This window comes from Vanacampus margaritifer, chromosome 8, assembly GCF_051991255.1.
Source record: "Vanacampus margaritifer isolate UIUO_Vmar chromosome 8, RoL_Vmar_1.0, whole genome shotgun sequence".
Lineage (NCBI taxonomy): Eukaryota > Metazoa > Chordata > Actinopteri > Syngnathiformes > Syngnathidae > Vanacampus > Vanacampus margaritifer.
This window is the reverse complement of record NC_135439.1, coordinates 11059469-11072786: the sequence shown is the minus strand read 5'-3', so window position 1 is coordinate 11072786 and position 13318 is coordinate 11059469. Positions and strand designations below refer to the sequence as shown.

The 13318-nt window shown below is 42.0% G+C and overlaps 2 protein-coding genes across 4 annotated transcripts; one reads left to right on the top strand and one right to left on the bottom strand.

Annotated features, from left to right (window-relative positions):
* Positions 1–20: 20 nt before the first annotated feature.
* LOC144056503 (transcriptional regulator QRICH1-like) lies at positions 21–6747 on the bottom strand. Of its 3 annotated transcripts, none has more exons than XM_077573391.1 (12): positions 6365–6747; positions 5321–5580; positions 5160–5234; positions 4393–4512; positions 2999–4102; positions 1910–2069; positions 1668–1822; positions 1476–1590; positions 1283–1391; positions 978–1117; positions 818–908; positions 21–749 (listed from the first exon to the last, which is right to left on the bottom strand). In XM_077573391.1, the coding sequence occupies exons 2-12, from the start codon at positions 5567–5569 to the stop codon at positions 566–568; spliced, it is 2502 nt and encodes an 833-aa protein (XP_077429517.1). In that variant the 5' UTR covers positions 5570–5580; positions 6365–6747; the 3' UTR covers positions 21–565. The 3 variants fall into 3 exon arrangements, with proteins under 3 accessions (XP_077429517.1, XP_077429516.1, XP_077429518.1); XM_077573390.1 differs by having other exon boundaries at positions 6445–6747; XM_077573392.1 differs by lacking the exon at positions 6365–6747 and adding an exon at positions 5949–6355.
* Positions 6748–7873: 1126 nt separating this feature from the next.
* LOC144056271 (proline-rich transmembrane protein 3) lies at positions 7874–12288 on the top strand. Its single transcript, XM_077572880.1, has 3 exons — positions 7874–8242; positions 8716–9111; positions 10044–12288. The coding sequence occupies exons 2-3, from the start codon at positions 8745–8747 to the stop codon at positions 11645–11647; spliced, it is 1971 nt and encodes a 656-aa protein (XP_077429006.1). The 5' UTR covers positions 7874–8242; positions 8716–8744; the 3' UTR covers positions 11648–12288.
* The last annotated feature ends 1030 nt before the right edge of the window (positions 12289–13318 follow it).

The following is a 13318-nucleotide window of genomic DNA, read 5'->3' as shown; positions in this document are numbered from 1 at the left end:
CTGGTTAACACGACGCCCGATTGCAAGAACTGTCAATTTGTATTTAATAATCTGTACACAAAGATGTTGAAAATGTCTTTGAGTCTCTCAATCAATCACAACCTTTGACCTGAGAACGTTTCTAGTCTCTCGAAGGACTACAATGTAGCACTTCACCTTGAGACAACTTAGATCAAACACTTTGAAAACAGGCACAAGGTCATCTTTATACATATCAACACAATACAAAAAAAAAAAGGGTGAGCAGTGGTCCCTGCAAGGAGGTTGGCATGGTAACAAAAAGTATGAGGTTAAAGAAGAGTAAACGGTTAAATACCCTCATTTTGAAAATACTTGAAACCGGAGCTGTTTGCACCCCCCCACCCCCCTGCCCGGTCCATTCTTACATTCCTGCTATCATCCACGGATTAGAGTCCGAAAACTTTAAAAGGACAATTTCTCTCATTTGTGGGCTCCAACAACTCGCATTTGATTGTTGAGATTTATTGAGCCGTGGAGGGCCGCAGTCAATAATCAGTGACGGAATTGTACAATCTTCCTCTCGCTCCACGTCGGTCCTCTCCTCTTAACTCTCGGAACCGGCGCCGATGATCTCTTGGATCTCTCGGACCACTAGGATGCGCGCCAGCGTTTGCTCCACCTGCTGACTTGTGAGGGGCTGAGACGAGTACCACATGGGACTGTTTGGCGCCACGACGGGCTCCGGCGTCATGTAGTACGTGTCGTTGCGACCTTTGACGCTTTGAGGGCTGGAACGGGGAAAATAATTTGAGTAAACGGAGAAATATTATCCGCATGACATTGGCGTGCAACTCACCATTTGAAGAGATAGAAGTCGTAAAGTTTAATCGGACAACGAAGTGGATTCTCTGGATCCTCAATCTGCTCGTCATATAAGTCATCTGGTCCTGTAAATTAAGTCACAAACAAGTAAAATAAAGTTCTACTTTTTTTTTTTTAATCAAGTGGCAAAGTACCTTTATGTGAACTTTGCCCTTTCAGAAGGCGGATCGTAGTTGCTTTGTCCTTTGTATTGGTGGGGTTCTTCCTAGTGTGTCTTAAGACCTTAGAGAAGGCCACCTTCAGGTGCTGCTCAGGTGTTAGCAGACGAAAACACCTGTGGCAAAAGCATTAGATACCGTTAAGACCCTGCGCCGGCCGTGAATACCAAAAACCTGCAATTACCACCCCCAAAAAAAAGCAGCCATTTATTTGCGGTGCGGTGTTAATTTACTCAAGTGGATGACACACCTGCAGTCTATTAGGCAAAAACCCAACTCACTTTGTGTTAAAGTACATCAGCGTTGTTAACAAAGTCCAAGGTGAATGTGCACCAAGCTGTTTACATTCCCACAGCATCTCTTCTGTCACATGACTCGGAATGATGTAACCTTGCAAGAAGATAAACAAAGATCAATTCCTCGAGTCCTAAATAAACAAAGACAATGGTGAGTAATTTATTTATTTTTTTATACCTAGAGGATGGACACTGGGCTTCCAACCAGTCAGGAGTTTATGTAAACTCTCGCAGAATCGAGTGTAGTATGGATCAGAGAAAACATCATCCACACGTCCATTTTCAAAGAGATACTAAATAAATTAAAAAAAAAACGATAAACAGTGTTTTAGACAACCTCATACAGTAATCAAGGAGCGGGATTACAAACCTTTTGTATACATAAGAAGACATAATAAAGAACATCTGGAGTGAATTGTTCCTCTTCTGATCCTCGGGCCTCCTGCGTCATCAGGGCAAGACCAAGACTCAGCTCGGCTACTGCACTGGAGATCAAGTCTTCCTGAAAACGCAGCGGTTGGCGACCTGGACACAAACACATCAGCATTCAAGGATACAAGTTCTTTTCAAGATCCACTAACTCACTAGTTGGGAGGCTATAAGTTGACTTACGTCCAATGGGTGCAAGCTTGGTTTTGTCCTGCTTGCTTAGCTCGTCATTTTTCCTCTTCACCCAAAGCTGCCAAACCTCCAAGCCCTCTTCGGGCTTCAGAGAGACGGGAACTAAAATTTCTGCAGACGGTTCAACATTACCTTCGGATTCTCCTTGTTCCTGTGCAAGACAAATACAATGAGTGGTTTTTTTTATTATAGTTTTTTTTTTTTTTTTTTTTTAATAATTACTGCATTTCAAGTAAAGGTTAACTTTCGTTAACTTGTCTGAACATCCACTCAATTCAACTTGACAAAAATGTTTTTTTTAAAAACACACAAGAAAAAAACTTGACAAAAATATGATCGCTGATTGACTTGAAGCTGCAATTGTCATCGTGACTTACCAGTAAATGCAGTAGGCATAGACCAATATTAGATTCTGATGGCGAGTAAAAATATGCTCTAAAATGTCTCCCCTCCCCCCCCCCCCCCGCCCTGATTGAACACTATTTTATTTGTAGAGAAAATATAGATTATTTTGTATAGAATAAACCTACCTACCAGTACCTTAATCTCGTTTATTTTAAGTTTAAATAAATGAATGTTAACATTCTTCTTCTGTTTTATTTCCTTTTAGCAAGTCACAGTGTCCCATCGCTGGTGAATATTTTTAGAACAGACCATCAGTGGTTTTCTTTTTTGCAAGCAGCCAATCATATTGTGCATTACTTAAGACATCCCCTCGAACAAAGAAAGGAATAGGTGATTGATTGACATGCCAAAATTGCAGTCAAAAGCATTTCACTTTGGAGGAAAGTGATTGGCACCTGACTTAAGAGTGACAGGCTATCCTAGACCCTGAAATAGTCACCAGCCAATCACAGGGCACATTATAGAGACGAGACAACCACTTATGTTCACATTCCCGCCGTCACTGAGTGGGAACTGGACACACACTCAAAGCTGACCATCATTATCTTTGTAAAAGTAATATTTTTTTGAATTTGCTCTTGAATTAGATCTCAACAGATTGTGCTGGTGTACATAATAAAGTGAATGGTGCAAGAATGTTGGGGAATAAAAACCAACAAAAAAAAATAATCTAACCTGAAGATGGAGTTGTTGTTCATTTCCATCATCTTGATTCTGTTGCTGACTGGGGTCCCATATGTGCACCGACTGTGTTGTATTGTAAGTCCCTCCGACAGTCTGGACAGCTACTGGGATGTGAATGTTGCCATTCATAAACTGAGCGGGAAACAGCGTCTGTACTATTTCTTCCTGCGTCCCGCTCGACACGGCCTGCACATCCGCCGACCTCGCCAAGGAGCCGGGCTTGCCGTTGGCGGCGGCGAGTTGCACCGTGTTGTACGTCTCCTGCGGTATGGCGATGTGAGTCACGCCCTGCTGCTGAGCGGTGGAGTACACGGGGATGGTCCACGTCTCCCCCGTGGGGCCCGTGATCGTCCCGGTGGCGCTGTACAGCTGAGTGCTGTCGACTGTGAGCAGATCGGGTCTCAGGGACACGTAGTTTTGCTGCTGCCCTTGAGGGATGGCGATGACTGTGGCCACTTGCTGCCCCTGCGGAACGGCGTAGGACACCGTCAAGGGGGCGTCGACCTTGCGCTTCTTGGCGGGCGGAAGAACAGATGAGACGGTCCCAAGCCGCCTCTCGGTCTCCCTGGGAGAGTTCTGTTGCTGCGGAGGAGATATGGCCTCTATGGTTTGGATGTGGATCTGTTGTCCGTCTGGTAATTGGATCTGTTGTCCATCTTGTAGTTGGATGTGCTGCCCTCCCATGAGTTGAATCTGACGTCCATCTTGGAGTTGAATCTGTTGTCCGCCTTGAAGCTGGATGTGTTGGCCACTTGGCAGCTGAATTTGCTGCCCGTCTTGCAATTGAATCTGCTGTCCGGTCTGCAGCTGAATCTGCTGTCCATCTGGGAGTTGGATCTGCTGTCCGCCCTGCAGTTGGATCTGCTGTCCATCTTGGAGCTGAATCTGTTGCCCGCCCTGGAGCTGAATGTGCTGACCACCCGGCAGCTGAATCTGCTGTCCGCCTTGGAGCTGAATCTGTTGGCCAGCCTCCAGTTGAATATGCTGGCCGTCCGCCAGTTGGATCTGCTGCGTACCTTGCAGCTGGATTTGGTGACCACTTGCCAACTGAATCTGTTGCTCTCCGCTTACAGCCGCTACCAGCTGTGCCTGAATCTGATCACATAGAAAATGTTTCGGAACAACCGATCACAATGACATCATGTAAGATGTACTTGAAGGTGCCTACAATCAATGGATGAGTAAATCTAGTTTAATGCCTTTCTACACTTGTACGACAGTTAAGAATGTAATATTACTTTTAATTTTGGCTGTACTATTATTAGATGCTCTAAAATTGGAATTTGCATTATGTTATATGGGACTTTTTTGGGGAGGTCCGAACTTCAAACAAATAATGGTTCAACCTCTAAGATTCCTCTGCCTCTTTATTTCTGAAATGGTACCTGCTGCTGCTGCTCCTCTGTGAGCTCTTCTTGCGGCACAAGTTGAGAAGTTGACATTCCTTGCATGTCCTGTTGAGCCGATGTGGCCATCTGCAGGACTGGCTGCTCCTGGATCTGAACCTGGGACAGTGGAAGAGAAGAAAAGACCAACAAGCCAAGGTATTACAAGTGACACTGCTAGGAATGAAAACAACAACTACACACACAAAACACCTATAACTTGTTTAAAAAAACAAAACAAAACAAAAACGTACGAGCTCATTGTGATTGACACGATCAGAGATCTATTCATTTTCACTTCTTCACATCTTATTTTTATTTGGTGGTGTGCTGTGAGATTGTGATGATGTGGAATTTGTGCCTCGGCTCAATAAATATTGCGAAACATTGTTATTTTGAAATAAGCCAGGGACGGGCAATTCATTTTGCAAAGGAGTAACTGGAACACTTGCCGAGGGCCAAGCCAACATGTTAATCTCAGCTTCATGGTCACTGTCATGGCCGGTCAGAGACCGGATGTGGCCCCAGGCTGTACTTTGCCAACGAAATATAAACTAAACAAATTACTGAAGAGTTTATACGGTGTTCGGTGCTAATTTATTGTCATTTGTACTTTAGAAAATGCACAGCTTCTATTATTGTTAGCAGCCATACAATTTTCAAACTGACTTGAGCGTGACAAATAATTTATTGAGCCACAAGGTAAATTTACAATCTATTTGTAAAAAAAAACAATGAATAATAATGACACAGATGTATAAACAAACCTGCACTTGAAGCTGTTGTTCTGGTTCTGAATGCATGGAAAGCTGAGGTGAAATCTCTGCTGAGGTCAGCTGTACCTGTCGTAAGCAGTGGAAGCAGTAATTAAAAACGCTGGACTCAATTGAACTAATAATGTAAATCAATAAAGTTAAAATGTTCTTACTGGACAAGCCAGCTCCAAGAGCGAGCCAGCCACCTCCGTGCTGTCAGTGTAGACGCAGTTGTTGGTCTGCTCCTGGTAGACCATAGCTGCTGCGGTGGTGGTAGTGGTGGTGGTCGTTCCTCCTTCCTGACTTAACTCCCCCTTGGAAAGAGACTCCAAGAACTCCTTCATCCTGTGCTGGGGTACAGTTCGGGCCTTCTGGCGCACGTATTCGTCAAATGAAACCACACCAGCCTCCTGCTCGTTCATTGTCTCTGGACCTGGAAAACAAAAGAGTACTTAGCACATGGCCTTACAATGACAGGGCAGATGTGTGTGTAAAAGTGCTGATATGTTTAATAGCGATATTGCTCGCCATTTGTACCAGTTATGCAAACACAGGTTAAGTAAAATAGGTATGTATGTGTCTCTTGTGATGTTTCTCTGACCTGCCGTGGTGGCATATATTTTTTCTCACTCCCAACACTTATTTAATTAACTCTAATTTAATTTAATTTATCAGTGGAATCGTCTTTTAATAAGTTGTAAACTTATAATGACTATGCTGGTTTTATGTAAATAATGAATCTTTTGAAATATAGTGCACATACACAATGCAAGATAAATTTATATTTGAATGGCAACCTACATGATTAACTGGCACCGTCGTCTTTGAATAAATGCTATGATTCGTCTGCTATTTTTTAAATAAAACAGCGACTAGCAAGTGTGTATATCTTAAACATTGACTATTAGATGGTAAAATACACACAGAGACACAAAACACATGCTAGCTTGCTTGAGCTCACGTACAAATCGAATGTACATAAGCTAAGCTAACTATTAGCAAGCTAGCATCGCACAGCTAGCCGAATTACATATTCTCGGCCCGTATGATTACGTCGGCATATAAATATGTTTAATATCAACTAACAAGGTCGCGGTGACTTAAAAATGTCAAGAATAAACTACACATGCCGTCACTTCGTGACGCAAGAAGCTCGCAATTTTACAGCAGGCAACATGTCGCTAGCTAGTGCTAACGTCCGGATCCTGTCATGCTACCTTAAATAAAACGAAATCGTCTCCTTTCCGCCAAGGCACGGTGTTTAAAAGTAAAAAGCCGATAATCGTCTAGCAGCTACCATCAACATGCCATCCACCCCGACGTGCAGTCCATGCAGCGGCAGACGGTGCAATTCCACCAACAATGCTACGATTAGTTTGCAACAATTTCACAGAGGCTGTGGTGAGCAGGCAGGCAGGCGAGGTCTCTGACGTCTGTCTTCTTTTTTACACCCAGAAATTCAGGCGGTTTTCGATACAAATGAGGACCACCGGGCTCCAGCAAGGAAGCAAACCTTATTCACCCACAAGCATGAAAATTGCCAACGACAAAATATGCAACTGAGTTCTTTGTGGTTTATCCAGATAGATTTAAAAAAAAAAAAAAAGGAGAGAGAGAGAGACCGAAGAATAAGGCCTTAAAAAACCGGCGATTCTGGTCCGACTGTGCAAGCAGTATAGTCGACCCGCAGTATAACTAAAGCACGCATTTTAGTAATAATTTCATATTACAAGCATTTATGATGTCATTATATCGACGTTTATGGATTAAGTAAAAATTTTATGTTGTAATTTTTATATTCCTGAAAAGCAGCACAATTACTTGTAAAGCGGCAATATTGTTGTGGAACTGCACAGCATCATACAGAGAATTAACTGTTTTTAATATTTATGTTAAAATACATTTTAGAAACAGCTGTCAGTACCTCAGAACTTGACAATTTTATTTACAAATGGTGAATTATTCATACATGTCTTATATTCCATCTGTGAATGTCTAAAATAAATGATGACTGTCAAGAACAATAAACCTGACTTAATTGTGCAACTATGGTACGATTAAAATACTTTATTTTAAAATATACATTACAATACACATTTTATGCGTTTTATGTCTAAAAACTATAACGTCAACAAGTGAAAATGCAAAAAGCGCTATTTGCTTGACTGGCGCTGTATCCTAACTTCTTTCAAGATCGTCTGCAGCGTTGCTTGACAAACTGGAAGTCATGTCCCTTTAACAGCATCTAACCTAGACAGTCCCCCTTAAAGTGGCCGGCGTGTGCGATCGAGGGCGTCCCCCACCTAGCTCCTCTTCATGCGGCCTCTCCGCTCCTCTTAAGGTGGACCGGGAAAGATGTGACCCATGCATAGACCCTTGTGCATTAAGCTTGGGCAGCAAATAGTTAATTCTCACCCTGACAGCTTTTCTGCAAATGTTTGTGATGCTTTGACTTCACTCTGGGTCTCCATGTACTATGGATATGGATATTATTATGTTTTTATAATAGCAGAATAATATTTGTATTTATAAACACATGTTCATCAATCATTTTATGCGTTGTTACATAATTCTACTCTAGTACAGTATTTTGTGTATATGATAAAACGCTTTGTAAAGTGGCATTTTAGAGTTAATGCATTTCTCCAAGTATGTGTGTAGTTGGCTGTGCACTTTACTTCATGTGACGCTGTGCTTTAGTAAGAATCTTAATCTAATCCTTTTGGGAAGGATTTACCTGAACATAACTGTTGTAGACAGTGGCAGGTGTGGCCTAGGGACTACTTTCAAAATTAGATTTTCCTCCAAAAGTTTTGTTTTATTTTGTTTTATCTTCATCTGAATATATGAGCTTTGAGAATGCACCCATGCATTTACACCACATCAGTTTAGTTTTTGTTGTTAGGTTTTCTTAGCAGCTGAACCATTATGGGACACTGCCAAGTAAGCAGCCGGTGCAGTAATAAGAATAGGACGCCAGCTTGAAGGCATGATGTGATGGTCCACATTATAGAAAGCTCACTGTGATGAACTTCATCAGGCGCCTATGGACCAGCTATACTTGATGCATTAAAAGAAGGCACGAATATTCACAGGTAAAAGCGTCGGTAGATTGTTTTAGTCATGTTGTGTCAGATAGATTCTGATATTTTGTGTGCTTACTCTTGCATGTTGAACTTTAGAATTATTTTTAGCTTTTTGAGGGTGTGAAAAATTGTGAACTAATTCTAAATAGCATCTGGTAATACAGTAATTCAATTGTGTGATAAACAGTGTTCTATAGGACATTGAATACCATCCATTTTAAAATGGCAAATTGTGTTGAAATAACTAAAACAGCTGTTATAGAGCAGAAGGGCACAGACAAATGTTATGATTTGGTTGTGCGGTGTTGAATTTCTGCACAAATGTAATGTACAGAAGATCCGGTTTGTGAAGATTTTTTTTGTCTGCTTAATCATGTATTAATATAGTTTTAAATGTCGCAATATACCTTTCAAATGTGCCAATCATCTTCATAACAGATATGCATTACTCAAAATGTTTTTCATCACTCTTTATTCTACAGGTTCTGGATTCAACTGGTGGGGGAAAAAAATGGAGTTTTCCTCTCTGCTCATCATTGCTCTTGCATTGTGTCAGCCTTCACTTGGAAGCTTTTCAGATTCAGTAGGAAGGACTCAAAGCACAGAGACCATCGTCAGTCCAGCGAGCAAAGTCATCAGAGGGAACGGCAGTGAGCAAGGCAGTGGAAATAGATTGGATAGTGCAATCCCTCCTATTACAGAGGAAACCAGAAAGCAAAACGAGTTGACATCAACTGGAGCCTCGACCACTACTCTACCTCACTCACTGACTGGAGCAACCAACACAAATTCTTCAGTTATAATACTCAATCACTCCAGTGTAAAATCACAGGACACTCTTTTGGAAGGCACAAGAGTTGATAATAATGCTCAAACAGGTAAGTGATAATTGAATCAATATTTACACAAGGTGCCTTTAGAGACCTCAACATTTCTGCCAAAAAGTTGAAACAATAAAACCTTGTAAAACAATTAATGATTTACTATAATTTACCGTAATCACTTATTACACCCTCTGTAGTTAGCAGAGCAGCGTGTGGGTCATGCCAAAATCACATACAACCAATGAACAAAAAATTATGTAAAATGAAGAAAATTTTATTAATTATTATTTTTATTTATTTATTCCACCCTTATTTTTATTTTGATAGTGTTGTATTGATTATAATATTGACACCTTAGTTGAGCCATAGCAAAGGTTTTTATGACTGTAGTACAACTTACTATAGCTGATGTTGTTTTGCTTGTCAATAGAAAACTGCTTAGAGGAGAAGTTAACCAAAATATTTTCTTTACAATACTGGTAATATGTTCTATGGACCCCCACTATCAAAACACGGCATTCTGATTAATATTTGCATTTGTGGAATACAAAATAAGCAGCAAAATCCACCAGTTTTTATCCATCTCAGAGGGCGGCCATTTTGCCACTTGCTGTCGGCTGAAAATGACATCACAGTTGCTCAGGGCTCATGTGACGACCAATCAGGGCTCACCAGTTTTCTGAATTTGGTCATGTGACATTAGCAAGCTGAGCCATGATTGGTCTTTACTGAGCAACTGTGATGTCTTTTTCAGTTGACATGTGCAAGTGGCAAAATGGCCGCCCCCTGAAATGGATTAAAACAGTTGGATTTTTGCTGTTTCATTCAACGCAATATTCATCCGATTGTTGTGTTTAGACTAGTGGGTGCGCATATCCGTTTTGCTTCAATTGCTTCTAGACATGATTAATCTTCAATTAGTTCATTACAATCAAAAAAAGAAAAAAGGGTATATAAAAATGAGACATATCCTCTCTCCCTTACAGGTGTTGGCAACCCTGTCGAAACCCTCGTCTTTTCCTCGGTGACCAATTTGCCAGGATCCGGACGGCCCTGCATCCAAAGTCCTTGCGTTGTTCTCACCAATCACAACGGCACCGACCTACTGTGGGACGACATGAGGCGCACGCTGGCGTTCGCCTGGGAAATCCACGTCTTCGGCTCGGCCAGCCTCTTCATCCTGATGGCGTCCGTGGCCGTTTTAGGGCTGGCCGGCGCCTCCACCCTCCCTTACCCCCACTGCGGTGCGCTGATGCTGGCGAACAGCGCCCTGGTTGCGAGTGGCGCTCTGCGGGCCGTTCACCTGCTATTGGATCCTTACGGTACTCGTCAGATCGTGTCTCACACCACGCTGGCAGCGCTGCAGAACATTCCCATGCAGCTGTTCCTGTGGGCTCAGGTCACCCTCACACTTGTCACTCCCAGGAGGTTCAAATTATTTCTTTTCCCAGTCATGTTGCAGCAGCCTCAGGTGGTTGTGGGGTTGGTCGTATCGCACTGCACTGCTTTGCTAGCAGCGGACTTATATTTCACGGCTTTCTTTCCACTCTTCCCTCTTTTGCTGCAGACTCTGTCACTCTGTTGGGGTCTTCCGTTTTGCCTAGAAATACTCATGAAGTCCATTTGCCGTTCAAGTATATTCCTCAGGTCATCACTTCCTCGCGGGGCCCCTTTACAAAGGATTGAGCGCTGCGCCAAGCGGGTAACGGCGGTGTGCGCCTGCCTTGGCATCATGTGCTGCAACCTTCAAATTTGTAGCCTTCTCTGGCTCTACGGCCTGATGGGCAACTGGAGGCGCTTCGGTTGGTGCTGGTGGCTCAGCCAATTTTGGGCCAGGATCCTTGAGTTAGCTTGGGGGTCCTCATTGCTGGTCTTGGCCTCCTGGATCTTCTGGATGCCCGCCAGGGGGTGTAGCAGGCGTGAGGTGTCTAAAAGAGGGAAGAAGACGACGAGCTTGTGGGACAAAGTCTTGGCCAGCGTCCGAAAAGGGAAACTGAAACGGACTGAGAAGAAATGGAGAAGGCTGATGCCAAATAACCTGTCAAAGCACAACTTCTCGCCAGCAAGTTTTAGCAACATGTGTCCATATGACGATCAACCATCTGTCATTGTATCAGAATACAAGCGTGACCCTTCTGGCAATAACAGCTACGACTCGCAGGCTACAGTCATGTGGCAAAGATTTGGCGAGCGAGAATGTATTCTCTCGCTTATAGAATTTGACACCAGGCCCCCGTCCCCCATTAACCTGAGACGCGGCGCTGACAGCGCTCTTCATCACGGACAGCTTTTGGCCGGAAGCCTGTTCACGCCTCCTCCACCCTCTTGGACGTATTCTGATGGAGAGAGTGACACGGCGACATTCCCCCCATCTTATGTTGATTTCGGCTGGATGATGGATACGGAATCCATCCCTGCGTCTCTGGACCACTTCCAAGCCAGAGAGCCCACAGAGTCAAACAATGCAGCCATTGATCACTGTTGTAATTGGGAGTCAGAAAAAAGATATCAGGATGAAGAACTTAGTTCAAAGTTGTCATTGTCGTCACATCAGAATGAATGGTCTGATGAGGATGTCACAGACCTTTAACTAACGTTACAAATGATGATTTTCCTGGGTAAATTTGCACACTCAGAGGATTTTATTATCCTATTCTATTATCCTATTCTGGATTTGCATTCCCTTGTTTTTATTGACCATTATTTGCTGATATGACTCAATGTAATTATATGAAGTAGAGGTCAAGTGGACACTAGAGACAGTCATCCAAATAAAAATAAATAAATAAGAAAAACATTCAAATTCTACGGAATGCCTAACAGGAAATAAATGCTGTAGAATACACTGAAAAGACAAGTGAGTGCAAATTGTATTTACCGGTACTAAATTCTTGTTCTTTGTAAACGAAAGATAGTCAAGTTGTTTGATAAAAGACATTTGAGTTATTATTATTATCATTATTATTAAAATGAATACACATTGTATTACTGAATCTGAAGCTGTAAATAAAACGCAATGTATAAATAGTCATATGATTTTTTTTAAACGTGTGGAATTGACAGTTTGACACATTAAAATACTTTCATTCACCTTTACAATCTTTAAATTGTGCAATGTTTTTAAAATTGAATGATGAATGGGATGGTGACTTATGAATCTTTACATCTACTGTTATCTGTCATATCATGTAAATGTTTTTTACTGAATTTAATACTTTCAATAAAATGCATAACGACTCTCCTTTTGCTTCGATAACAATGCTAAATTTATTGTATGTTTTCATAAAGAATGTAAATTGATCTATGATTCGTGTCGGACTCACTCACTCAGCTTTATTACAGCCACATTATTAAGGATTTCGTTCTATTCCACAATTCCCTATGGCATCAGGGAAATACCAGTCAGCACCTGCTCCAATATGTCCTTCAACCACCACTGCCACTACCACCACAAGTCCCCACTCATCATGAAGAGAAGGCCATTTCCTCTCCAAATCCACAATTTCATAATCCTCCTTTCCAATCCCTCCAGTCCTTCCCACTGAAGCTGCCAGATGTACAAATTCAAACTATTTATGGTCCCAAAAGCACCCACCCAAAGCTCCTAGCCCCACATGTTTACCCCCGGTGTTTATCAGATCCCCATTTTGTATCCCCCTGGGAAATCTTTTCCTCAACAGCAAATTACTACCCACATCTTTATCTGCCAGTATAATATGCCCCGCAGAAGATGCCTTTGTGTAGAATTTCATAGACTTAGCTCCCGGCTAAGCAGGAGCATTAGCCTGACTACCACGCCATGTATGTCCAGGGTCATCCAAGGTCATAGCTGCAGGAGCTGGTGACTAATAGTTATCCAGGAGTGTCACAGCTAGATGTGAGAAATGTAATCTTTTTTTCAACAAAAATTAGCACTTTACGTGTAATGGGTTTAATGAGTAGTGAGGCTCATTTATTCACTTAGCATTATTATTACTTGTGTCTGCAGTTTGAGGGGTAACACATGTAAATTGTGCAGCTCGTGTGGTTGCTATGAAGCTATTTGTCTTTAACTGTTAGGCTGAACTAAAATGTTATTTTATACAGACCTCAGTACACTTTACCATTATGTAAGAAGTGTATTTCAGTGGGCTACCACCATTTTGTGTTGTATTAATTAAAGTTGTTCATCAATAATGTAATTAAGACTTTTCCAATCCAAGTTTAAAAACAAAAACAAAAGAAACCCATTGGGCAGTCATGAAATGAGTGTACTGCATGT